This window comes from Canis lupus, chromosome 28, assembly GCF_003254725.2.
Source record: "Canis lupus dingo isolate Sandy chromosome 28, ASM325472v2, whole genome shotgun sequence".
In the NCBI taxonomy this organism is placed as follows: domain Eukaryota; kingdom Metazoa; phylum Chordata; class Mammalia; order Carnivora; family Canidae; genus Canis; species Canis lupus.
In genome coordinates this window covers 10,138,423-10,166,331 of record NC_064270.1, presented here as the reverse complement: position 1 = coordinate 10,166,331, position 27,909 = coordinate 10,138,423, and the positions used below count along the sequence as shown (strand labels likewise).

At 42.7% G+C, this 27,909-nt stretch overlaps 1 protein-coding gene across 3 annotated transcripts in view; it reads left to right on the top strand.

Moving 5' to 3' along the window:
* Positions 1-27,909, top strand: part of PIK3AP1 (phosphoinositide-3-kinase adaptor protein 1) — a 118,413-nt gene that overhangs the window by 46,379 nt on the left and 44,125 nt on the right. For 2 of the 3 annotated variants that reach the window (XM_025466755.3, XM_025466754.3), the window contains exons 3-8: positions 12,774-12,910; positions 16,145-16,289; positions 17,955-18,097; positions 18,418-18,550; positions 21,079-21,275; positions 23,819-24,008. In XM_025466755.3, coding sequence (XP_025322540.1) covers positions 12,774-12,910; positions 16,145-16,289; positions 17,955-18,097; positions 18,418-18,550; positions 21,079-21,275; positions 23,819-24,008 — 945 coding nt within the window. Of the gene's footprint in view, positions 1-384; positions 828-12,773; positions 12,911-16,144; positions 16,290-17,954; positions 18,098-18,417; positions 18,551-21,078; positions 21,276-23,818; positions 24,009-27,909 lie in introns of those variants that run through there. The other variant, XM_035707665.2, reaches the window with a different exon arrangement.

Here is a 27,909-nt window from a genome sequence, read left to right as displayed (position 1 = left end):
TCTCCACTGGGGTTAGCTTTCTTGAGATCAACCATTCCTTCAGACAGGGAGCTGGTTAGGAGATGTGAATCTTTGAGTTTTCAAATGTCGTTCTACCATTAAACCCGCTGCTGATGACCTAGGACGAGTCAGTTCACGTCCTTGTGCGCTCCATTTTCCAGCTGCAAAGTGGGAGATACTGACCTCTTTCACAGCTTCCTGAGGACACTGAAAGGACAAAGTGAGAACACATTAAAACTTCTGAGGCTCGGAGTGGTATGAGAACTCCAGATAACCCCTGGCTTCTCAGATGAGAATGGAGTAGTTTGGCTTGAGTACTCAGGGAAGTTTCCTGAAGGTTGAGCTTGGAAGAGGGTTGGAGAGGCCCAGTAAGGCTGGGGGGCAGGAGTGCTGTTGTCAAGGTCTCTCTGGTTGTCATGGCAGCTTCAGCTATGGGGCTATTTTTATTCAAGCTGAAGAGCAGGTAGGGTGCTGTTGGGGAGGGGAAGGGAAGAGCCAGTCATCTTTTGCTTTAAAGCAAAACAAAACTAACACTTTGAATAGTTCACTTAGAGCTACTAGGTGGGGGCTGGATAGAGATCTGAGAGACCTGAGGTCTCCCTTCCTCCTGCCTAGCTCATTACCTTGAGGAGGACCAGGGGAATTATCTGGTGAAGGAAGGATAAAGGATTCCTTGTCTATGTGAGCTGGGAAAGATTGGCATTGATGTACAAGTAGAGTCCTGATCCAGAACCCTCTATCTAGTGCAGCAGATCCACTGATGTGTAATGAAACCGGTCAGCCTCAGGAATCTGCAACTGACACAGAACATCTGGATGGCAAAGCAGGTTGGTTGTGACAGGTGAGCTGGCGAGTGTTGGGAAGCTCAGGAAGTCAGCATGGGCTTGTGGGAGAGTGGACTGATTCTTGCTCTTCCTTTCTGTTCCTTTCTCCTTGTTTCCAGGGAGGCAGAGTGGCCGCCATGGGTTTCTTTAAAGTCTGAGTTAGGGCTATGCTGATAGGACTCTGCCCTCCTTACCTTTTTGGCATCACGAGGAAGAGGGGGAGGATGATGAAGGTGACAAGGACAATGAACTCACACTAAATATCACTAAATAATCGTCACTTCCCCCACCTCTGACTTTAATGCCAGTAAGATATGTGGTGGCTCTGACTCTGCTACCATTATTCTAACTGATGACTATGTGACTTTGCCAGGAGTTGGTAACCTTCAGGTTGGGTATACTTGTCATTGTGTTGGGAGTTTTTTTAAGTGAGAGGGGTTCATCGGACAGGAAATTCAATACCCATAACCAAGGTGGATGAACAAGGGGGAAGAAAGACCCGTGGGTGATAACTAAAATGAATAAGCAGTCTTGATGTTTGCCAGGAAGCTAGGGGGAGGTTATTGAAACTCAAAACCTGAGTCCCACCATTACAGGCCTCTCACCTCACCCCAGAACCCATATGCTCTTGCAGGGAGCAAAAGCTCCTTCATTTGGATCCACACCTTCGGAATTTCAGGATGAAGCCAGCCTTGAGGTCTCCCTTTGTGCTTTCTAAGGACATGATAATAACTGTGACACTGATTTTCAAAGCTAATAGCTTAGAAACAAGATACATGGTAGGAGAAATGTTTAGTCTACTTACAAATCATTTTTCTAAGCATTTTGTGAACCATGCTTGTGATATACTTTCAGACATAAGGTTAATTATAGCATCTCATTTGCTCATGAGAGCAGATAGAGCAGGATGTTGGCTTGGTAACAGCTTGTTAGCCACTAGTTTATGTTATTTTATACATTTGGAGGCACTGCTGCTCAGGGTGTGATGAGTGGTCAGCCACTCCCCTTCTCGATTCTGACCAAGATTGACAAAAGAACTGACATATTCTGCTTGTGTCCCTGGAATTATTAAAAAAAAAAAAAAACAAGCAAAGTTGTTCCACTTTTAGAAAAATAAAGCTCTATTTTCAATCTCTGTTTTAAAGGCTTTTTTTTTTCTCATGAATGGTGTTTGCTGACAGGTCTTTGATATACAACCAAAGTCCTTGAATGGCAGCATTCAGGGTTCTCTCTGACCCTTAGGTTCCCTTTCCCCTCTCACCCCATATAGAAAGTGCCCCTGCATTGCTTCCTGTAGCTCAGACTCATCATTTGCTGTCAAGCCTTTGTGCCCTTAATCATGCCTTTACCTCTGCCAGGAAAGTCGTTCTGACCCCCATGTCAGCATTTTCTGTGCCTTTCAAGGCCTTACTTGTCATTTCTTTGGGGATGTCCTTCCTACTTTGATCCTCTGGGGGGCATAAACTGTGTTTTATTTATAAATTCCTACTTATCCCTCATAATTGCTTTTTTTGAAGTTATTCTTGTTCTCCTTTGTCTCTGGAAGTTGAAAGACACTGTCCTGTGTTTCTCACCTGTGTGGTCTCTCCATTGTAAGGGAAGACAGAAATATTCTCACCCCTACATTACTTGGGGGGGGGTCTTAGGATAGGCTTTGAATATGTTATTCATCGATAAGCAATGAATGTATATTGAAGGAATAAAGGAATGAATTATTAATTATTTATTAATTTAAATGGAAATGTACCTTTTTCACCGAAGGGTAATCTTAGCATCCAGATGCTATTTGACTCTGTTAAAGTGAGTCAGCTTGCTTCCTTCATCTTTCAGGAAGTTTGTCTCAACTCTCTGGACTTCTGTTCAATTTTTCCTGTGCCAGCACTTTTTAAACACTTAGAAACTTAACTTGATTTAGTTGTAGCTACAGTCTTACCACACAGGCTGGTGCTTGCTGGTAAGGGCTTCCATAGTTCTCTCAGGTTTTCCACATGGAGCCTCCTCTTTCCATTTCAGCTGTAAACTTCTTAAGGCCCAGACTACAGAGGACACACTTTTGGTACTCCCTGGTGGGTCCCATGTCAGACACGATCAGTAGATATCTGCTAGGTGATATGGAAGCTCAGGCTTCAGAACATTTTATGTCGGGCTTTCAGACATTGTTTTGTTTTACAGTTTCATCATGGTGGCTTGGGAAGGATAGGTGAGAATTGTAATAGTTGAGAAGTTTCATCTTGAGTGGGAAAGCCACTGGACGTTTCTTCAGACTTCAGGCAATTCTCTATGTTCCAGCCTCATCTGTGTGATGGTTAAATTTGGGTCCCTGACCCAGGATGCAAATGAAGAGGGAACATGGCCCCTTTCTTTCATGGACACTGCCACCTACATTGTGTGGCTATTCATTTCTGTATTCTTCCAAGAAATCTTTGACTTTTCTTCACTCTTTCCTTGATCAACTGCACTAGAAATCTTGGACACAATTGATAATCACCTCCTATTTTATTCCAGCCCACGGACACGCATTCCCCAATGACCCCAATTGGACTGGCCCTAATGATCATTTCTGTTTCATTCCATTTGGGGCTAGGTTGGTGAAAAGCCTTCATTCTCAACTGAAATGTGTCTCCTTAGTTTCTTTCTTTGTTTGCTTTCTTTTCCTTTTCATCTAAAACTTGGGGGAAATAATTCAACATGTTTATGCTACAGGCCTTCTTTCTCCATTCCTCCCTTCACTTTTATTTTAAGAATCACTAATACATTTAGTTTAACATAAGAGAAACAGTATAATATAATTCAGCTTTTCTGAAACTTTGGTCATTTGAGAAACTTTCTTTTTTCAGAAAGAAAGTTTCTGAAACTTTGGTCATTTGAGAATCATCAACATGGATTTTGGTTTATCTTAAAAAAAACAACAGATTTATTTATTTATTTATTTATTTACTTATTTATATTTTTCATTTTTTAACAGTTTTATTGAGATATAATTCATATGCCATGCAATTCTCCCATTTAAAGTATAAAATTTGTTTTTTTGGTATATTACATAACCAATTTTTAAAATGTGGCAAAATATATATAACATAATATTTGTCATTTTAACCAATTATAGCTATACAATTCAGTGACATTAATTACATTCACAGCGTCATGTAGCCATTGCCACAGTCTATGTCCATTGTATTAGCAACAATATTTTCTTTGAGTCATTTCATGGTTTTTTACTTAGGTAAATTTATTTTAATTTTTTAAAAAAATATTTTATTTATTTATTCATTAGAGACAAAGAGAGAGAGAGGCAGAGACATAGACAGAGGGAGAAGGTGGGTCCTCACAAGGAACTTGATGGGGGACTTGATCCCAGGACCTGGGATCATGCCCTGAGCTGAAGGCAGAGACTCAAACACTGAGCCACCCTGGTGTCCCTAAGTAAATTTCGTTTAAAAGGAAACTTTGCCAGTATAATGGAAAAACCAGTATCTCTTAATATGAAAAGAAAGTAACTTCAAAAATAAAGACAATAAAAATCAAACAGTGGTATTAAGTTCTACTGGATACTCATGCCTACAGAAAGAAGCCTGTGGGCCTAAGGCCTTGTTCTCACCATTGTACAAAGGGAGAAAAAGAAAAGCATGTGAGAGGGGTACTCAAGGCATCCTCTTAGCTTACCAAGCCTTCTTCTTAATATAAATGGTATTGGAAGAATTGAAAGAGGATTGCTTTCTACCATGTGGTTTAGTATCACTGAATATTTGCTGTACACTTTGGAATCATCTCCTATTCAACAGGTTACATGGTTCACAATGTGAAATACACTATCAGAGTTCATGAGAGCATGGACTTGGGGGTTACATTTTCATACAGTAAGTACTTATGTGATTTGGACAACTTACTTAAATTTCTGTGCCCTAGTTTTCTCATCTGTGAAATGGGCAGAGTCATATCAATCCCTTAGTTGTGATAAAATGGAATCATATATGTTAAGGGTTTTGCCTGGTTTTTGGCATATAGTACATGCTCAACAAACATGTTTTTTTATTTTTTTATTTTTAAGATTTTATTTATTTATGAGAGACAGAGAGAGGCAAAGACACAGGCAGAGGGAGAAGCAGGCTCCTTGCAGGGAACCCGATGTGGGACTTAATCCCAGGATCACGCCCTTAGCCAAAGGCAGATTGATGCTCAATCACTGAGCCGCCCAGGTATGCCAAACGTGGTTGTTCTAATGAATGATCCTTGTTTATAACGTTCTCAAAGCTTAGCATTACTTTTCAAGAGAAGTTAGCTTGTGGATTCTGAAAAAACTCTCCAAGATCTGCAAACACCATTCTCTGGCCCTCATGCAAGCTATCAAAAAGCTGTAGTCCTGACTGAGTGCCAGGTAATGTGCAGGGAAAAGACAGCAAATTTGCTAGTCTGAAAACTTATTTGTAAAGTAAGAGAGTGCAGCCTTGGGTCAGGGGCCCCTTGAGCTTGCGGGATTCTGGCTGGTTTCATTGGCGTTCAGTGTCTCTTGATTTAAACGCCATCCTCGGGATGTGCCTGTTGGCCCTGGTGGCAGGTCGCAGCATATCTAACCCAAGGTATCATGGCTCAAAACAGGGCAGCACCACTAGGCATTGGTGAGCAAAAAGATTACATCGTGTCTTCTGAGCTGCAGCCACAACCCCATAACAGAATAGCAAGTGACAGCTGCTTCCTGCCCTGGACCCATCCACAAACCAGGCAAGGCACAGACCCCTGGAGGGCAAACTCCCACTTGCTTGCTTACTTCCATCTTTCAGGCACAGGGTTTCTATCTATAAACTGAGAACAGGATATTGATTTCTCTCTCCCAGCATTGTCCTGTATTAAATGAGATTAAGACTGTTAAGCAGTCACCGTAATATTCAATAAAGAGTAACTTCTATTATTTTTGGTAGGAAGGAGTCTGTCACCACCCCTCTCACCTAGCAGGAGCTGCTCCGTGTGGTGTCGTTGGGGATACAGTTGCATACATACACACATTTCAATCAAAATTCATAGAGTTTATACACCCAAATAATGTAGAGACTGCCTCATAAAGGAAAAAAAATTAGGACTCTTTAGTGTTGGCAAATTATTCTGATGTTTTTAAATATCTATAAACACATTCAACTCCTTTTGTTTGATGTTTTTCCCAAATCTGAAAGCAAAACATACCAATATGAGCAAGATACCAATATAGGTATGAAATAAATAAAAGGCTAAGGAATGTATTCATTTTGTCAGATGATGCTGGTTTGTTGAAGCAGCATCATGAACATGGCACGAGGCTGTGGTGCTCGTCCATTCCATTGAGGGGGGCTTGCTGCCACTCCCCTGTGTTATTCTGGGACTTAGATCTCCCACCGCATTTTTCTATATGAAGTAGTATACAGGGTAACCTTCTGGTGTTCATGTGACACAAACACGTCCTTTACATATTGCACTGCCTCCTCTCTTCTTTCTTCACTGGCCCCCCTAACATCCAGTGTAGCACAATCCAGCTGCAAAATGATTGCAAACACACTCACACACACATACACAGAGACATCACAAACCTATGGCAGGACCCAATTATAACATGGTCATACAGATCATCTGGAATGACTTTGCATCTCATTTTAGAGGCACTATCATCTAAATGAAAAGGCCAAGCACATATTCCCATAAGGACTGTATATCTGAGGCCTTTGGTAGCTGCCAGTTTGAGAAACATGGTGTCACATCTGGCCTAAATCCTCAAAGTATTTGGAGCAGCCCCCAAAATTAAACGAAATGTGAGAAAAGACAAATAGACAAGACCATGGCCCTGGGTGAGAGTGTAACAGCAGTTACAAGTGACCAAACTGTCACTGAATTATCTGGCAGCAAGGGCAAAAAGTGAAACGCACCACATTAGCCTGTTCTTATTGTCTAATAGGAGAAAACAGGCAAGTTCTCTGAAGAGACAAGCTTTTCCTGCCTCTGAATCCGAGGAGTATTTGCCACATGGATCCTTTATACATGAGACTCTGGTGAGCCAGATGACCCAGGAAGTCTTTGTGTATAATTTCTCGAGTTCCTGTGGACCTCATAAAAGCTGAGAGAATATTGTTCAGTTTTAAAGCGGTGAGGAGGATACTATTGGTATCCTAATGATACTTTACATGGTGGGGGAGTGTCCTCAGGGTTTTCAGGTGCCCTCACTCAGACATTTATTATGTATGTGAGTCTCAGGGCAGCGCCTTATCTTCAAGGTGGGGAGGGTCATGAGGGATCTGCATACATAGGTGGCAAAGCTTGGCACTGGCTCATTCTGTCAGGTGGGTTTCAGTGGTGCTTCCATCTGGGTGGGCATTTCCTTCAAGGAAACCTTGGGTTGGCTGAGGCAAGCGGGCCCTGGCCCAGTCTGTAGCATGCCCTGGAAGAGGTAGCTATGGCTGGAAGAAACCTAAGTGGTGGTGATGTCAGGGCCTCCAGAATCAGCCTCAGGATGAATGGCATCCTGCCTGACTTCCTGAAGTGAATTAGCTGCCACTGCTGCCATGAGTGAATTCATTTCGAGTGACTGGAAGGAACTGTGGACATGGCCCATCTGAATGCTGGGGATTATCTGCCAAGTGCTACAGTACTAAGGGTCAATCTCGTTTGTGCCAAGCTAGTGACACAATTCACCAAAGGATTCGGCAATTGCTTTCTCTTTACCCAACCCCCTATCCAAGTGCTTTCTCATTGTGTAAACTCAGAAAACACAGGAAAGGTTGGAAGGTAGAAAGGAAAGAAGAGGGAGGGAGGGAAGAAGGGCCACTCACAAGCCAAGCCCAGATTTTGTTCTGACCTTTTAAATGCATGTCTCTTCATATAGTTGATACTCTACACATAAGATACGTGATTTTATATCCTGCTTTGTTGCTTATTGTAATGTTATAAGCTTCCACTTAAAACTCTTTGAAAATAATATTTTTATGTATCCTTTCCATGGACAGTTGTTTTCCACTTTTTACTGGTGCAAAGAATGATTTAGCAGACATCTTGGTTCATTATCTTTGTCTATGTTTTGGACATTTATTTTCCTCTCAAAGAGAAATTTGTAGTAGAATTATGTGCCAAAAGATATGACCATTTTAGACTTTCTCTTTCCCTGTATGTGGACACGTGGCTTTGCAGAAAGGTCTTACCAGTTTATACTTCCCTTAGCATCAAATGAGAGTAGATATCTGTCTTCCCTCATCTTAAAACATTTCCTAATTTGAAAAGGTAGAGTAGCAGTGTTGTTTTTATTCTTATTTCCATGATAATTAGTGGAAGTGGATGGTTTTTTTTTGTTTTTTGTTTTTAGATGGGGAGGTAATTCGTATTTCTTCCTTTGCGAATTATCTACTTTTTGGGTGTTTTGTTTTGTTTTAAAGATTTCATTTATTTATTCATGAGAGACACAGAGAGAGAGGCAGAAACACAGGCAGAGGGGGAAGCAGGCTCCCCCGAGGAGCCCCATGTGGGACTCGATCCCAGGACCCCAGGATCACGACTGGAGCCAAAGGTAGACAGACACTCAATCACTGAGCCACCCAGGTGTCCCTTGTTAGGTGTTTTTAAAGAGATTTCTATGATTCCTTCATATATTAAGGAGATTAGCCCTGTGGCATATTTATTTCAAATTTTAAATCAGTTTGTGATTGGTCATTGGATATTTTAATAACAACTTTATTGATATATAATTCACATAATATAAAAGTGATTCGGGCAGCCTCAGTGGCCCAGTGGTATGGCACCGCTTTCGGCCCAGAGTGTGATCCTGGAGACCCGGGATTGAGTCCCACCTTGGACTCCCTGCATGGAGGCTGCTTCTCCCCCTGCCTGTGTCTCTACCTCTCTCTCTGTGTGTCTGGGTAGAGGGCTGGGGGACTTAGTCGGGTAGAGGGCTTTGAGAGATGATAGCTAAAGCGTATGCAGTTTCTCTTTTGAGGGGATGAAAATATTCTAGAATTAACTGTGGTAATAGTTGCACAAGACTATGAATATTAAAAAAAATACCACTGAATTGTACAGTTTAAATGGGTAACTTGTTTGATGTAATGAGCACTGGGTGTGATATGCAACTGATGAATCACTCAACTTTACCCCTGAAACTAATAATACACTATATGTTAATTAATACAATTTAAAACATTTTGAAAAAAATGAGTCACTTGTATGTTTTTTTTTTAAAGATTTTATTTATTTACTCATGAGAGATAAAGAGAGAGAGGCAGAGACATAGGCAGAGGGAGAAGCAGGCTCCCTGCTGGACTTGATCCTGGGACACTGGGATTACACCCTGAACCAATGGCAAATGCTCAACCACTGAGCCACCCAGGCGTCCCTGTTTCTATAGATTTGCCTCCTATGGACATATCACATATTTGGAATCATAGAATATGTGGTCTTTTGTGGCTGGCTTCTTTCACTCAGCATCATGTTTTCAATGTTCCATATTTTGTTCCTTTTTATGACTGAATAATATACCATGTTTTGTCTATCCATTCATCAGTTGAGGGACATTTGGGTTGTTTCTACCCTTGGCCAATATGACTATGCCACCAAAGCAATATAATTTAGATTTTAGATTTTTCAAACTTTGTTTACTAAAGTTTTAAATTCATACCAACTCTATTGCTTGTCTAGATTATATTTCTTTAGTTGTTTAAGATGAACAAGCTTTTCCCAAACCAATGATAAAATTTTCACCCATATTTCCATCTTTTTAATTTTTTTAAAAAGATTTTATTTATTTGAGAGAGAGAGAGAGAGAGAGAGAGAGAAAGCACAAGCAGGAGAAGTAACAGAGGGAGAGGGAGAAGCAGATTCCCCGCTGAGCAGGGAGCCCGATGTGGGGCTTGATCCTAGGACCCTGGGATCATGACCTGAGTCAAAGGCAGCTGCTTGACTGACTGAGCCACCCAGATGCCCCTCATCTTTTTGATTTTTAAAATCTGTTTTATTTTTCACTTCAGTCTATAATTCATCAAAACTTTATTTGGGGGTATATGAGATTTAGGAAGCATCTAAATAGTCCCTCTGTCCCATCACCCCTACCCCAAATAGCTAAAATTTCCGCCCCATCTGCTGAGCCATTCTTCTTGCCAACCATTTTGTTTATTCTATACCGATTTTTAATGTTTTCTTGATGACATATTAAGTTTTTATGAGAATGAAGCTTGATTTTGGGGTTATCCATTGTATTTAATTGCTGTTTAATTTTTTATAAATGTAATACAAAACAGGACTACACTTTATTGTTTCTTAAATTTTGGTAAGAGGCATAAACCTATATAAATGGAATTTTCCTAGATAGGAAAATTGGATATTATAAAGAACATTGTTGTAACTGTAATTTAAAATTCAATGCAAGAAGAGGGGTATATGACTTGTACTCTGAATTTTATTTGAAAACTAAAGGAATTTTTTCCCATAAGTATTGATTTTGTCAGATTTTCTACTTGTTCTGAGACAATTATGGTAATTAATATTTTTCTGTAAAAATTGTGTTGAAATTTAAAAAATTCTTTGTGTAGAGTTTTCACATCAGTATGTTTCTAAAATTCTTTTCCATATCTGTCATTATCCTGTCTTTCTCAATGGCTTACTTATATTTTCTCTGTTCTTTCCTTAATATATTTACTAGAGCTTTGACTCTTTGGCCAGCTGACTAATAACAGATTCGTAATTTGGGAGAAATGAAGAGTTTTTCTTTTTTGAAGCAATGGTAGACTATACATTGGGTCTGTCCCAAGGAGCTTATACCTGTAAAATCACTTAGAACAAGGAATTGGCAAAAGTTGGTGCCTGGCACTGGGCTGCTCAGGGTAGTGTCTAAACAAATCTGGAGGAATTCTGGGGAAGTTCTTGCAGTTTTAAGTAACTGATTAGGTGTTTAAGTCAATGAGGTTTTTTTCTTATTCAGGAAGAATCTCAGAAATGGAAAAAATGGGATAGTCTAGGCATCAAATAATAAAATATTAAAGCTTGATACGATACTATATAATTGTTCAGAAGAAAAAATATTAATTATCCCTGATCTTTTTGGCTCTTTCCTAAACAGGCTCCCTTGGTGGGTGGGAGTGTGTGGTGTGTACGGCTCTGTCTGTAGAGGTAACCATCCTGACTGTTATAGAAGTAATCCATCAAGAAGAGAAGGTAGCAGGGAAGGACAGATCCAGCAGAGAAAGTGACAGCCTCCATTGATGTGGCTGGAGAGCAGGGAGCCAGGGAGGCTATTGCACTTAGCCTTTGAGGGGGATAACTGGCATTGTTAAAGGAGTTAGGATTGGAAAGGAAAGGAGAGCAATAGGAGATTGATGCCTCTGATGGCTAGTGAAAACCAGTATCAACCCTCCTTGGAACTTCCAGGACACTTTGCCTTGTCTCTTAACACTAAATTCTGCTGGGATTCCTATTGTGCAAGCAGGATCAGAGACCTGGCTGCCTCTGCCAGGCCTTGTGGAATAGTGAGTCTTGGGGGAAATCCCAGAGAGGGGAAGAACAATAGGAGTATGCCTCATTGCCCATCACAGTCTGGGGGCTGTGCAGAGGCATCTGGCAGTGCAGACATAGGCTATAGGATAAGACCACTGTCTGAGGCTGCAGAGTTTTTAAGCTGCATATCTGGGAATCCTCAGCCCTTTCCCCAGCCTGAGCAGATCCTGGAGGTCCTTGCCTCACAGCTACAGCAGTAGGACGTGATGGTGCCTTGCCCCTTAGACCAGCTCCCCAACCTCAGCCTTCATGGTCATGGGAGCACAGCCTGTTCCCCTGGTGTGACCTGAGGTCTAATGGCCAAGCCTATGGGTGCAGCTCTCTGTGGAATACATCAGTGGCTCAACGCACCACCCCAGCATTCTACTAGGGCTTACTGTTCTGAGCTCTGCCAGAGGCCACCTCCTTCCCCAGGAGGCCAGCCTGCAGGAATGAGCCAAGATAAGTCTTATCTCTTACGGGACTTGCCCTTTTAGATTGTGGGCTCTCCAAAGTCAGGATTGATGTCTCATTAATTTTCATGTCAAGTGCCTGACATGTTTGCCTGGCTCTGTAAGTGGTTTAGGAGTAAAGAAGAGCAAGCCCAAGAAAGGAACTGGATGAACCTTCCATCTCTTAACCATTCTTAGCCATTTTGTTCCTCTTTGAGGATCTGATGAAAGCTTTGGACTATCTCTAGAGAAGTATAGGCAAGTATGCACACATACACACACACAAACACACAGACAGAATCTTGCACAGGGTATCAATTGATGGGCCCTAGTTAAGAGCCTCTGCCTTAGAGGTCTGGTAGGTTCTACTTACACCATCTCAGCATCATCTCATTCCATGCCATGCCCCACACATTTGCACACTCCTCCTCACCTGCTCTGAGCCTGTGCACAGTATAGGTATTAGCTATGGTACCAATCTGTGACCTAGTTATATTGATCCAAGATTTGTGGGAAATGATTGCTTTTCATTGTTGTTCCAGAGTGTTTCCATTGGATAGCCATGACCCTGAGGATTAATGGCTTCCTGGACAGCACAGGTCTTACTTGGTGTTCAAAAGATGACCATTAAGTGGACAGCCCATGCTTGACCCCACCTGAGGAGAGGGGGCCTCCTTTCCTCGCAGCCACCAAAGCCAGCAGTGCAGGAAGTCTGGAGGCAAATCTTCCAGAAATCTACTGGTTAAGAGTAGACTTCCCAGCCTTGGGCAACATCCTGTCTCAGACTTTTTGTTCTTCTTCTCCACAGTCCTCTTGTTGGCATCCTACCCTTGCTGCCTACCGGGTAATTGACTTTTTCCCGGCAGGTCGTCTTTCATGATTTCCTGAGTCACTCTCTTCAGCTTCTATTTATTTGACATTCAGAGCCATTTCCTATTTGGTAATGTTTGGGGCTTTCATGGGGTGGAACATGCCCATCAGTTCTCCTTCCTTGTGTTTTTATTCAGTGATGTCCTTTGTCCCATAGATTCTGGCTGTGACTCAGTCACTGACACAGAGACCGAGGACGAGAAGGCCCCTTCCTGCTTGAAGCAGCAGAGCCTGCCACTGCAGACTTCACCTGGGAACCTGATGGTGGTGCAGCCAGACCGCATTCGCTGTGGGGTAGGCACTCCTGGGGCTGGTGGATCAGTGTCAGAACACGGCCTTTTCAATGGATGCATTTGTTGCAGTAAAGGGGTGTAATCTCAGCCTTCCCTTGGGGATTTCATTGTCGATTAGCTGCTCTGGGAATCCCAGTACCTGAGCCTTGAGCACACCTCACTCCTTTAGGTAAGAGAGAAGCGAGCTCAGGAAAGTATGTGTCATCCATTTAAGACTTCATCTTTGTTTTTTATTTTTTTATTTTTTATTTTTATTTTTATTTTTTTAAATTTATTTATGATAGTCATATAGAGGGAGAGAGAGAGGCAGAGACATAGGCAGAGGGAGAAGCAGGCTCCATGCACCTGGAGCCCGACGTGGGACCCAATCCCGGGTCTCCAGGATCGCGCCCTGGGCCAAAGGCAGGCGCCAAACCGCTGCACCACCCAGGAATCCCCATCTTTGTTTTTTAAAGATTATTAATTTATTTATGAGAGAGAGAGAGAAAGAGAGAGAGTAGAGTGAGTGAGAACACGGGTAGGGTAGGAGGGGCAGATGGAGAGGGAAAAGCAGACCCCTTACTGAGTGGAGAGCCCAACATGGGGCTTGATTCCAGGACCCTGAGATTATGACCTGAGCTTAAGGCATATGCTTAACCAACTGAGCCACCCAGGTGCCCCCTATCTAAGATTTTAAGTTCATAGATCAGAAACAGAGCATGTGGCAAACATGAGCATTACCAACCCTGGAGGTAGAGGCCTGGGTCTGTTCCTGCCAGCCTAGTGCTGAGAGGAAGTAGATAGAGGGGCATTTTGAGAGCTTGCTTCTCCATCAGTTGACCACTGCTGTACCTCAAATGAATGCCTTGAAGTTTGCTGGCTGAAACTCACCAATATTGGTTGTTAATTTTAGATAATTTTAAATATTTTTTTTTTAATTTTTATTTATTTATGATAGTCACAGAGAGAGAAAGAGAGGCAGAGACACAGGCAGAGAGAAGCAGGCTCCATGCACCAGGAGCCCGACGTGGGAATCGATCCCGGGTCTCCAGGATCGCGCCCTGGGCCAAAGGCAGGCGCCAAACCGCTGCGCCACCCAGGGATCCCAATTTTAGATAATTTTAAAGTTAAAAGCCAAAGCATAATGTGACTAACATTTTCAGGATGAGACCTATGTTAACAGGTGACTTGAATGTGATGGCCCAATTGATGGGCCACCATCATTTAAATCCTACCATAGAATTGGTAGATTTTCATTATCTTTCCTTTCCTGATGAAAAAAAATGTGTGATATTAGTTCAGAACAGCAAAACCCTTCCCTGTGGATACAAGCCCTATGCTGTTTGCCCCTTTGGTGTCTGTGAGACAAGGGGTATGGGAGCCTTGGCAATGGGAAGTACTAGTACCTTGCACCTGTGCGTGGTTTCACATGCAGCCTGAGGCCACAAGGCATTGGGCAAGGACTCCCTCCATGGGGATTGCAGACAGCTGCTTTGGGATAGATCGAGCTCATAGATATGGTTGGTTTAGATTGTACAGTGTTTTAAAAATTAGGCATGAAAATCTATTCCCATCTTCGTTTTTGTTTTTGTTTTTTTTAAAGATTGTGTTTATTTATTCATGAGAGACACAGACACAGACACACACACACACACACACACACACAGAGGCAGAGACACAGGCAGAGGGAGAAGTAGGCTCCATGCAGGGAGCCTGATGTGGGACTTGATCCCAGGACTCCAGGATCATGCCCTGGGCTGAAGGCAGGCACTAAGCCGCTGAACCACCCAGGGGTCCCATCCCAGTTTCCCTTGAATCAGAATCTGATAATACCAGGCCTGAGGTGAGTGGCTGGGCCTAGCAACCCATTAGATGGGACATGAATTCCCTAGTTCATTGCTCCCATCACTCCCTGTTCTTATTTTCAGCCCACTTCATGCCCTCTCTTCATTGGTTAGGCCTTTGTGGGCATTTTAGTTTCCAGTCTCTCCATATGCCTTCCTGTCTTCCCCACATTCCTCTCATCCTAAGACCAGACTGGTGGGCACCGGTGGGTAGGGGCATTTGGAAACGAAGAATAGTACTTTTAACATTGCCTTTCTGATTCTCCAGACTTTCATTCTTTCTCCTGTCCTGGCTTCCAGATTCTCCCTGTGGCCTTCTCTAGGTCTCTGGATCCTGGGGCAGCCAGACTGGGGTTGGGTCCTATTGTCAATAGAGAGGACACATTCATTCTCTCTGACTCCCCATGCTGCCTGTGAGAAGGAGCAGGTGCGACAGGCCCGGGCCTGCAGCCGGAGTCAGGTCAGCCAAATACACATTCACATTTAACATCTTCCTCACCTGTTGTGAAATGGTGGCCCTTGTCGTGAAGGCCTACTATGAGGTCTTTATAAAAGAATTATAGGATGAACATTTGGGGATTAGCACTGACCAGAAGGGCTGCTCTTTGGACAACCTGTCATTACCTGTTCAAGTCTTAAGAGGCTCATCTTCTACTTAACCAGCACAATAAAATAAGATAATTGTATGTGGCAGACCTGGCAAAAAATCTTAAAGCCAGGTGAAATAGCTATTCAGATTATTCATGCCTGGGCAAAATCAGTCCTCCAATAAGGTATTTTGCCCATTCTAAAACAGCATGGGAAGCAGAACCCGAGTCAGCCTCTCTAGGCTGGTTCCTCCCACATGGTAAGGTGCATGTGAGTCACCTGGGGGTCTTGGTAAAATAAAGACTGATGGTGCAGTGGGTCCAGGCGGGGCCTGAGATTTTGCATTTCAAATCAGCTCCCAGTGCTGTCCGTTGACTTCATGTTGAGTAGCCAGGCTACTGTCAGAATAGTGCTTCTCAAACCATCTATGAAGACCTCTTTTATTTTGTTTCTGAAATTTTCCAATATGTCATGGACCAATGCTTTAATCGAATGCAATAAAAAAGAAATGCTATAAAAATGAAATTAAAAAGGTATATGAAATACAAGCCCAAGGATTTTAAATTATTATATTAGATTCAACAGACATAAAATTGCTTCCTTCAAATTGCTATACAGGTTTGTAAATGTTCACTCTTGGTCTTTGTAACTTGTTTCTTTGGGACCCATGGCAGTTGTGCCCAGTGTTGGACAGCAAACCCCACCCTTCTCTGGATAGCTTCACTAGATAGAGCTGGGGCTCAGGGAGCCGGGAGACCCTCCACCCAGCACCCTGATAGGGCACCCAGGAGGGAGAGGGGACACTTACTGCTTTCCCATTCTAGGCGGAAACCACAGTCTACGTCATCGTGAGATGTAAGTTGGATGAGAGGGTGTCAACAGAAGCAGAATTTTCTCCTGAGGATTCTCCCTCAGTAAGGGTGGAAGCCAAGCTGGAGAATGAATACACCGTTTCCGTGAAGGCCCCCAGTGAGTAGCCCCATTTACCTCCAGAAATCAGGCAATCCGGTTTAGAAAGAGGCCCAGTCTTGCTTTCTTTTACTTGTCCTGTCTTTATTCAGCAACTGAGAAAAGTGACAGCCAAGATTTGGATTTGGTTGTCATGTTCTATTTAAGGGAAAAGGAAGTTGCAGAAACATACATGTGTGGTGGGGAAAAAATGGATATAGTAAAATTTTTATCCTTATGAAATTAACATATTAAAATTTTTTGAAATTAGAGGAAAGTAGAAATAGAGTCACCAGGCTACTACTCTGTCTTTTGGCCTTTGTTCACAATTTTAAAAACAGAGTTCTCAATATTCTGTTTTTCTTGATATAATCTTATATTTATTCTCTCAGAGTCCCTTTACCCCATGGACTTTGTAACTTTCCATTTTATAACATATTTTTTTCTGTTATAAAAGTATATGTGCTTAATACTGAAAAGTTGAAGAATACAGCCAAGGTAAAGAAAAGTGAATAGAAAATTGCCCATATGCCTCAAAGGAAATCAGTGATTTCTGTATTTTTTTGCATCTATGTACATAGCTTTGTATAGTCTTATAGGCCACTTTCATTATCTAGAAGATACCTATGAGTATTTTCCCATGTTAATAAATATTCTTTTACAACATAATGCTTAATGGTTGCAAGGTAATCCATTGTATCATAATTTATAAAACCAGTTCCTTGTGTTGGACTTGTATCTTCTATAAATCATATTGTTTAAAGCTGCATTATATTCCATTGAAAAGAAGTATCATCTTTTAATTTTTCATCTCATTGTTACATATTTATATGATTTTGATTTCTTACTGTCTTATTTTAAGTTATAATATATCAAGCATCTTTATGCATGCATGTATTTAGGAGCATTTCTTCAAGATGGAATCCCTGAAACGATAGGCATTTTTAAGGATCCTGGAAAATAAGCAAGGCTTACTTGCTTCCTGAAATATTACTCCTATCAAGTTTGCTGTGTCATTACCAACTCTAGGCATTGTCATTTAAAGTTATCTTTGCTAATTTGATGTCTTTTTAAAGAGTAGCCCATTGTTTTAATTTGCATTTCTTTGATTACTAGCAAGGCTGAATATTTTTCCATGTTCTCTACTTGTTGCATTTCCTCTTTTGTGAATCGAATCTTTGTGGTTGGTGTATTTTTAATTTTTTCTTTCCCCCTCAAAACCCCTTCCTGTGGTAGAAAAGAGAAAGAGCACATAATAATGACAGCAACAGAGCCAGTGAATCAATTCTCCCAAGTCCCATGTTGTGGAAGCACTGTGTTCCACCTGCCAGGATCTTTCCCCACCTTGTGGCAACTGCTGACCTTTGTGCTTTAAACTCAACTCTTCTTCCTGTTTATCATGGTCCTGGGCCTACTCTAGCGAACAAAACTGATGAAAATCTTCCAAATATTAAACTGTGGACCTGGTGAGGACAATTCCTCAGACTCAGAGGCCTCTCCTGTGCTAGTTGGCTCACTTGTCACTTTTACCCTTCCCCTCACTTCTCTATCCCTTACCTACCTCCCAAATCTTCCTTCCATCCCCTGGTTAATTTCTTAACCGTTAAGGTGAATCCGTGAACACTTTCTCCTGGACCCTTGTTTTTCCTGGGCACATTCATGGTATTTTTTTTTTCTTCTGTTTAGGCTTTTCATCTGGGAATGTTTCCTTGAAGATCTATTCCGGGGATTTAGTGGTGTGTGAAACTGTTATCAGCTATTATACTGACATGGAAGAAATTGGGAATTTATTGTCCAATGCTGCCAATCCTGTGGAGTTCATGTGTCAGGTAGGGATGGTGAAAGGAAAGCTCAATTTTCTGAACATGTAGTTTCTCTTTTTTTTTTTTTTAATTTTTATTTATTTATGATAGTCACAGAGAGAGAGAGAGAGAGAGAGGCAGAGACATAGGCAGAAGGAGAAGCAGGCTCCATGCACCGGGAGCCCGACGTGGGATTCGATCCCGGGTCTCCAGGATTGCGCCTGCCCTGGGCCAAAGGCAGGCGCCAAACCGCTGCGCCACCCAGGGATCCCTGGACATGTAGTTTCTGCTCATGGTTTTTCAGCCTTGAATCTGCTGGATTAAAAATTCTTCACTTTTGTATTTAGGCCTTTAAAATTGTGCCCTACAACACAGAGACCCTCGATAAACTGCTGACGGAGTCTCTGAAGAACAACATCCCCGCGAGTGGACTACACCTCTTTGGAATTAACCAGCTGGAAGAAGAGGATATGATGACAAGTAAGTCAAAAGTCAAAGCTCAGGGGGCACCTGGGTGGCTGAGTGGTTGAGCATCTGCCTTTGGCTCAGGTCATGATTCCGGGGTCTGGGGATAGAGTCCCAGCATCAGGCTCCCCACAGGGAGCTTGCTTCTCCCTCTGCCTATGCTCTGCCTCTCTCTGTGTCTCTCATGAATAAATAAATAAAATCTTAAAAAAAAAAAAAAAAAGCCAAAGTGCAGGAAAGCAGCCATGGGTTGATTGTAGTTTGTTGGCTTCAGTGTCCAGTCACCCTGTGTTTGTACTTTGCTCATTCCTTCCCTGTAGCTTATTCTTGGAGAACAATTCCTTCCTGGCTAGCTAGAGAGTCTTCTCAGTTGGAAATCTGCATACCTCGACCCCGACCCTGTGCTAAACATAAACATCCTTTGTGGTTCCCATTTGCCTTCTAGATAAAGTCCAAACTCATAACATGTGTCTAAGCCCTTCCCAAGGGGTTTCTGCTGGATTTCTGCCCTCATCTCTCTCTCTCTCTCCTCTATCCCTGGGCTCTGCTCTACAGGAAGTATTAACTTCTTTCACCTGATGAAAATTCTGCCTGCCTCTTGCTACCTGAACTCATGGGAATGCAGTTTCCTCCTGTCCTTCTTGGTTGCTATGCACCTGGCTAACTGCTCTCCACCTCCCTACAGTGGCTTAGGTAGCACTTCCTCAGGAAGACCTTTCTGAACCTCTGGTAGGTTCTAGGTTCTGTCTACGTGCTGTGGGCTCCTCTAGCATGCCAGGTGCCCTCTGTGCTAGTTCTCCTCAGCTTGTCTGTCTGCTCTGCTAGACTACCAGCTCAGGTGGCTAAATGTAGGCTAATTGAACATTTGTTCAATGAGGGACAAGTAGTCTTGTGTGTACATGTGACATGCTGAGAGCTGGGATAACGTCTTCTGTGAGGATGGTGCCTGGTGGGCTGGACAGAATGCCTGTTAGGGTGCTTTTGTGGACACCTCCTTCACATTGCATGAAACCAGGTTGCCCTCTGCCTATGTCCCATCCTTTCATAGCCAAGAGATCCAGAAGGATGGGGTTATATTACTCTCAAGTCTTTCTCCCGGGGGCATTCTCTTGTTACCTCTCCCCATTTTTCTACTGTGGAATGTTCTTGCATTACTTTCAGCAGTGTTAGTATTCTCTGTTCTTAAATTTGGGGCCCAGGAAGGAGTATCTCATAGCCTGCCAATGTGGGGTCCTAGGGACTTTTTCAGACCCTTAATCCCCAGATGAATAGGAAGCTTGGTTTGTTTTATTAAAAAAAGGTGGGGGGTGGGGGCAGCCGGGTGGCTCAGTGGTTTAGCGCCACCTTTGGCCCAGGTTGTGATCCTGGAGACCTGGGATCGAGTCCCACGTCGGGCTCCCTGCATGGAGCCTGCTTCTCCCTCTGCCTGTGTCTCTGCCTCTCTCTCTCTCTCGCTCTGTGTCTCTCATGAATAAATAAAATCTTAAAAAAAAAATCTGTATGTGTATATGTGTGTGTACGTAAAAGTATATGTCTCTATCGCTGTTGAGTTTAGAAATCAATTTTTATGAAAACAAACAAAAGAAAGATTTGTCCCCAACTCTATAACACATACATGTCTATTTTCTTGATAGGCTTGCTGTATCCAGATATTAGTAGATGGAAGGGGTTACAGGGATCCAGGAACCCTAAGCCATGGGAACACTTTGTTTCCCATGAATTAGAGGGTTAATAGACATGCTGCAGTTCAGGTGTATTAATACCAACATTCAAAACCTTAAACAAAGAACTCACTGAATACCATCTTATTAATCCTCCCAGCCCTTTTGAGATAGTTTGGAAATATCTTCTAGTTCAAAACTGAGGGCCACAGAAAGGCTAATTAACATACCTAGGATTATTTGGCATACTTTTTGAAATTTGGAATAAGAGCTAAGAAGATGGACTTCTTTTTTTTTAATCAGCACAAAGCAATTGTTTTAAAGTGTTACGAAATATGCAGAGAAGGTCAAAACATGACTCCTGTTATACTTTGTGGCTGCTACTTAAGCCTTCAGAAAATCAGCATATTTTGAATTAGTATTTTTCAGGATTCTTTGATACTTTTATTTATTTATTCTTTTTTAAAGATTTATTTATTCATGAGAGACACAGAGACACAGGCAGAGGGAGAAGCAGGCTCCATGCAGGGAGGCTGAAGTGGGACTCAATCCCCAGACTCCAGGATCACACCCTGGGCTGAAGGCAGGCACTCAACCTCTGAGCCACCCAGGGATCCTCTCTTTGATACTTTTAGAGAAAGAAAGTGGGATATTAATTATTAGATTTGCTAATTAATGAGCATATCATTTCTTCTGTCATCTGAGGGCATAATCTTCAGTTGTGCCTCAAAGGAAGCTGTCAGATATTAGGTCAGTCAACCAAGAAGTAATAATCGAGTGCCTGCTGGCTGCCGTGGTAGGCTTGCCAGCTTTGTCTCCATGAACAAGGGTGCCTGTGCCTTCATTTTTATTTGTCCATTGTTTTCCTTAACACTTTTTCAGATCAAAGGAATGAAGAGTTGCCCACCCTGTTGCATTTTGCTGCAAAATACGGACTGAAGAACCTCACTGCCTTGTTGCTCACCTGCCCAGGAGCCCTGCAGGCATATAGTGTGGCCAACAAGCATGGCCACTATCCCAACACAATTGCTGAGAAACATGGCTTCAGGGACCTGCGGCAGTTCATCGATGAGTATGTGGTAAGGTCAAGGTGGGAGAGGCCCTAGGAATAGAAATGTACTATGTGGTCCTAGGGCTACCTTTTCACTAGAGACATGGTTGGATTTCATCTCTATCTAGCATGTGCTCATGTGCCTCATCTCTGGCAGGGCAAGTATGTGTGGGCTTAAGAATTGAGCCCTGGAGTCACATGGGTCCACATTCCTGTGCCAAAACTTGTCAGCCATGTGACTTTGGACAAATCAGGTACCTGCTCTCTTTTAGTTTCCTGATGTACAGAAGGAAGGTAATGCTAGTTCTGCTCATAAGATTGTTTTCAGGATAAAAGGAAATAATGTATATAAAGCACTGAGGTCCACCCTGAAAGAATAAAGAGTAAATCTGCTGAACGTTGATGTGGGTCCCTCTTCCCCACCCGAATACCATCTCCAAGGTACTTTGGTGGGATGCTCCCAGCTGCCACGCCCATTCTCATATCTGGGTGAACTGTTAGGATTGGTTCTGTCCTTAGCAGAGACTGCAGGAGAGGTCTGCACAGGAAAGCTCTGCTTCAGGAGGCCAACTGTGAGGCTCCCCCTTATGCTAATGGCCTATCTCTCTTCCTGAGTCTCTGCCTATCTCATGAGAGATATGCCCAATTTATTTGCTCATCTGATTTTGGACCCCCAGGTCCTCCTTGATCATTGACTTCTGAGAATTTCTTTGAGTGTCATTTCATCCCGTGCCTAGGCTTTATTCCATGCCCCAATGTCGCTTCTCTTGTCTTGGAGACCTGTCCTTTCCGACTCCATTCTTTCCTGATTTTCCTTCATCGTCACGAGTCACAGTGAAGACTCTCAGCCTCTCATGGAGGGGCTGAGACCTCAAAAGGAACAATAAAGAGTCTAGTCTTGCTCTCTACCTCCATATGGGAGTGAGCTTACACCTCCCCAGAAACTTAACTCTGTGGTCTATATTTGACAGTCTGCAAGGCAGCAATTCACTGAAGCATGGAAGGGGGCCCCTCACAGTTTGGGAGTGATTGTGTCAAACGAGTGCAATAGCATGAGTGCCTGTTTTGGGCATCATTGACATAAATGAGGCTAAAAGGTGCTCACAGCCTAGGAGTATTTACTCAGCTTTACTTTGAAGTCAGAAATGTATAAAATGCAGCATATCATTTCCACGTCAATAGTTTTTCTTAGGGACATACTGTATGTTCACAGTTATGATCAGTATTTATTGAATTTATTTGATTGGCAAATGCCGTGTTTCACTTCATGCTCACCACAATCCTTGGAAGTTGACGGTATTGTTATCTGTGTAACAAACAAGGAGAAGGGCTTAGAAAGGCAGAATAATTGTGCCAGCAAGGGTGGAGATAGGATGCAAACCTAATTTGATGCCGGTGCTGAGACTTGTTATTCTACTGTAGGGAACAGGGAAGTTTAACAATGCCTTTTCAGTTGGCACCAAAATTAATCCGGTTCACATTTCTCATATCTTCTTTGCTCTCCAACCATAATCATCTTTAGCATTGCTTCCAGAAGGTCCCTGCATGTTTTTATGACCTCTAAGAACTGTCCCATTTCCTCTATCTACCACATCGTAACCAAATGCCAGACCTTGAGTCTCCCAGCACTTCACAGCTGTCACCTGGGCCAGTCCTTAGGTCTCATTAGGAAACCAACACATTGTGTGAATAGCAGATTAGCTCTTTTGGGGTAGTGATGATGAAAATGAGGATTTTTGTGGGTTGGTGCTGAAATAAGGATTGTGAAACACTAAAGTTTCTTACCAGGAAAAGTTGTACAGAGGTTTCAGAGAAGCCAGCTTTCTGTCTTCACCTCCACAGGGAGGCAGAAGGATAGAGGGCAGCCTGTCTGACTGCAGGGCGCTTCAGCCAAGACTGTCTCTCCTCTGGGCACACAGTGTATGAAACCAAACACTTCAGAGCAGCCTCCTAGAAGGAACAGGGACTCGGCAGTGTGCTTCTGAGGGACATCTGCCTACACATCAGTGCAAAAACATTTTAGCTGCAGCCCTGTTTAGCCCATTTGGATTTCCATCTGGTTGGTCAGTAAGGGTTACAGTCGTGAGTGTCATTTGTTTCTTGTGGAGGAACCAGGGTACAGTAGAAAGGTCAGAAGGCAGGACTGCACACCCTTGAATAAGGCACTAGGTTTTTCTGAGTTGTGTTTTACTCATGTGTGAACTAGGGAATATTGCAACTTTCTTGAGCAGCTTTGGAAAGGATGACATAAGGTGATATATGTGCGTGACCCACAATAGGTGCTTATTAAAAAGTTTTTAATTTATATCCTCTGGTCATCTGACATTTAATGATCATCTCTTGTGTGCATGACTGCGTGCTTAGTGTTGGGAGAAGATACAAAGATTAAAACAAAAGACAAAACAATCAGAGAAAGACGTGGAACCTAGCCTTTGGGAGCTTTCAGGCTGGTGGGACAGCTGAATGCTGACCTGTGTGAACCTTTGCCTGTCCCAAGCCCACTGAAGGCCTCACTCTACCTAGAAGGCCAGAGTGTCTCCAAGTGCCTGTGAGTCCTATCTTCTCTTTCAGGAAACTGTGGACATGCTAAAGAGTCACATCAAAGAGGAACTGATGCAAGGGGAGGAGGCTGACGCTGTGTATGAGTCCATGGCCCACCTCTCCACAGACCTGCTCATGAAGTGCTCCCTCAACCCCGGCTGTGATGAAGAGCTGTATGAGTCCATGGCTGCCTTTGTCCCAGCTGCCACCGAAGATCTCTGTAAGTAGCACAGCCCTGTTCCACTTCCATCCATTGCTGACACATGACTTTCTTCATTCTTGTGTGCAGTTGTGGAGGGTGGGGGGAAGTCCCTGGCTTACCACTGCCCCACCCCAGAGAGACGAAGATCCTGTTTTACACAGAGTTAGAACTGTCATCATGTGCTGTGACAAGCATAATCCTTCTCCAAACTTCCTCTGCTGTGACTGCTGAGTGACTGGAAAGTGTAGGCAAAAGCCTGGAGGTCAGAGTTGATGGAGGCATTGCTTTGTGATCTGAGGGGCCAAATCTGTGGCTCTCAGCCTTGTCAGTCCTAATAGGCCCTTTCTGTAGCAAACATTTCATAATGCCCCCTTTTGTACCCTGACGTGCCATTTATATATAATATAGACTACCTATGTGTGAAAATTTAGAAATCACATATACGCCCTGATTGAAATAGAGACGTTAAAGGAGAGGAAGGATTCAGTATGGCTCTGCATGAGGACATAATGAGAAAGTCAGCTACAGGCATCTTCACTCAGAATCCCTGACATCACAGCCTCAAATGCTGAACAACCAATGTATGTCTGTTGTATCAGTGACTCGACTACCATCAGCAATATTGGTATCAGGGCCTGGATTTTCCTGAGTGGTAAATATTTCTTCACAGTCTCCTTTCCATGTTCATACTAACTGAATCCCTGAAGATTTCATGCATTTTAAAACCATGCAGAAATACAAATTGTATTTATATATGAAGCTGTTTAGTTTTTAGGCTCAGAAATTTATAGGCAGATTTTTTTTGGGTAGCCTAACTTTAATGGATTAATATATAATAAACTTATTTCTAAAATATCATATCTTTAGGACAGCATTTTTCTTGTAAATTGTTTAACAAATTTTGCCCATTTTTTTGGTGGTTAACTTAATTGTTTTTTTTCAATAGTGAAAGTAATACATTCTTATAAAAACTTGAAACAAAATAGAAATGCATAACTGAGTTACTAAAAGTCTGTATGACTCTACCCAAAACCAAGCAATGAGGCACTCCTAATAGTTTGGTGGGGTATTTGTCCATATTTTTCTTTGTGCCTGTTGATATTAAATTAAGAAATATACACATGTTCATATGCATAGATATGTACATATGCACATATAAGTGCAAATATATATCATAAGCAGTTTTCTTAACCTATATATATGACTAATGAAATATTTAGAAGTCATGAAGGGCATAAAACACTTCATTGTCCAGGACAGCCCTGCACATTGCAGAGTATCTATATCTTTCCCTGCTAAATACCACTGCAGTAGTCTCGAGACCCCTTATCTGAGGTCTCACTTTCCTGTGGTTAGCTATGGCCCAGAAGCAGTGGATACTCCCTCTGACCTATCTTTAGAAGGTCAGTGGTAGCCTAATGCTACGTCACAATGCCTACATCATTTATCTCATCACGTAAGTGTTTTATCATCTGTCATCACAAGAAGGGTAAGTACAGTAAAATATTTGAGAATGAAATAAACCATGTTCACATAACTTTTGTTACAGTATATTGGTTCAGTTCTCTTTTATTATTAGTTATTATTGTTAATTTTCTACTGTGCCTAATTTATAAATGGAACTTTATCATAGATATGTTTATACAGGGAAAAATATAGTATATTTAGGGTTTGGTACTATCTGTGGCTTCAGGCATCCACTAGGGGTCTTGGCATATGTCGCCCAAGGATAAGGGGAATTACTGTCATTTCCCTCCATCCTGGTGACAACCTAAAACCCCCCTCTTAGATTTTCAAAGCTTCCCCTAGAGGGCGGTACTGCTGCCTTTAAGAACCACTGGTCTAAATAATGTTGGACTTCGATGCACAGTTGGAGCAGGAGGACCTACTACAGGCCCTCAAACAGCCTTCTAAATATGTCACTACCAATAGCTATGAAATGCTAAGCACTCTGAAACACTTCCTAAAATTTAGCCTTTCTTCCCTCTGGACTATTCAATAGACTCAAGAAAGGCAAGACAAATACCCATCAACACATCAGCTTTATTGACAGAGGGCTTTCTGGAATGGGCAAGATTGAATATTGCCAACCTTCAGGCTAAGAAGAAGACAGAGGGACTTTGGGCACATGAGGCAGGGGGATGAGCTTGAGTCTCCCACCCAGGAAGGGAAAAGCAGGCACCAAGAAGGTGCCTTGGAGTAGAGGGTGTGGACAGCTCAGGGGCCGAAGGCAGACTCTGACACCAGCAGGGCCTTTGACATGGTAACCCCAGCACCTGGAAGCTGTGGTCCAGTCATTGGTAGGTGTTTGCTAGATAAAGTGGCTGCCCCTCTTGGGAAGCGGGAAGAATGAGGGAAAGCTCAGTAGATGCTACCTTCCTGCACCTGACAGGGAGAACTAGAAGTGCTGGAAGAAGCTCTTCTCGAACGAGCCATGACCTAGCAGGGGGGTGAGGAGAGAAGGCATCATCCCTGTATCCACATCCTCTATCTCACTGAATCCTTCAAGCCACATAAAGATGCTTTGATTAACCTGCACTTTACACTTGAGAAAACTGAAGTTGAACAACTTTCTCAAAGTCTCCCAGCTAATAAGTGATAGAGCTCACATTTGAGGTCTCTGTCTCTAGGACAGTATTCCTTATTTCCTGCCAGAAATCTCCAGCTACTGCCATAAGTTTTAGTTGTAGTTTCTTCTAAAGAAGCCATCTAGCAGCTACAGCCATGGCCCCAATGTTAGCTCACCAAGAAGCCCCTGGCACCCTCTGCACTTGCACTTCCATTTATCTCTCTATGGACCCAACAAGTGTTTCTGGAGCATCTAATGTGTTTTAGCTGCTTGCCTCTTCTGGGTGTCGGGGAGACAGGAGGGGCCAATACACAGTCCTTTCCAATCTGGAACAGAGACCCATTCACAAAAGAACATTTGGAGGATAACTGGTACCTACTTGGAAAGCCAGAGACTGTGTATCCACATTTCTGCCTTGTGTCCTAACTACAGGGTAGTTGAACGGTTAAAGAATCCCCTGCTTCCCTAGCTGTTCTGTATTGACAGAGTGCCTTCACACACCTGGATGCTCCAACACAAGAAATCTCCTCATCATACCAGTGGAAAGCTGCAGGTTATGCTAAAGGCAGTCACAGGAGGAACAATGAACTTTTCCAGCACTTCCCAAGGCAGTGGAGTGCTATGGAGCTGGCCTAGTTTGTGGCTGTTGGTGACTTGTAGAGTTATATGGGGTCAGGGGGATTCTGGTTGCCCTGGAGCTAGAAGGAGGCCACTTAATAGATATGCTGTAAGAATTTGACTGCTCTGTGGATAGAGAAAGGAAACTCACTGCATTTTTCATTTGCCGGATCATATAAACTGCATTTTCTGATTCTAGATATGATTTGTTTTGTGTTTCTGTCTCTGTGGTTTAATCTTAAGAAGGACTATCTTACTGGCCCAGAAGGAGCAGCAACTTGTACCTGGGGAGGAACTATTCATTTTATCACCAGTGATTCTCTAGGAGAGAAAGAGTTTAGTTCATAAATAAGCAGGAAAAACTGATAAATCTAAGATATGTATTTGCAACACCAACTGGCACAGTAATAACTTGCAGTGTCCGCCAGCCCTTTCAAGTAAGTGGACCACTTTGATCTCATCTGTTATTTTGTCCTATCATTCTTGGGCTAGGTGGATAGAATTATCTCCATTTCACAGGGGAGAACACTAAGGCTCAGATTTTACTAGCTTATTTGAGTCCCAATGAGGGAGAACTGGGTCAGGAATCTGGGTCTGCATATTCCCAGAGGCAAGTCTGTCTGCTGTACCACTGGGACAGAGGACTCTCCTGGCCTGTCCATCTAGGATCTGCATTTGCCAACCTTGGGATGGACACTTAGGAGCTCTTTCCAGATGTCTCAAGAGCCAGGT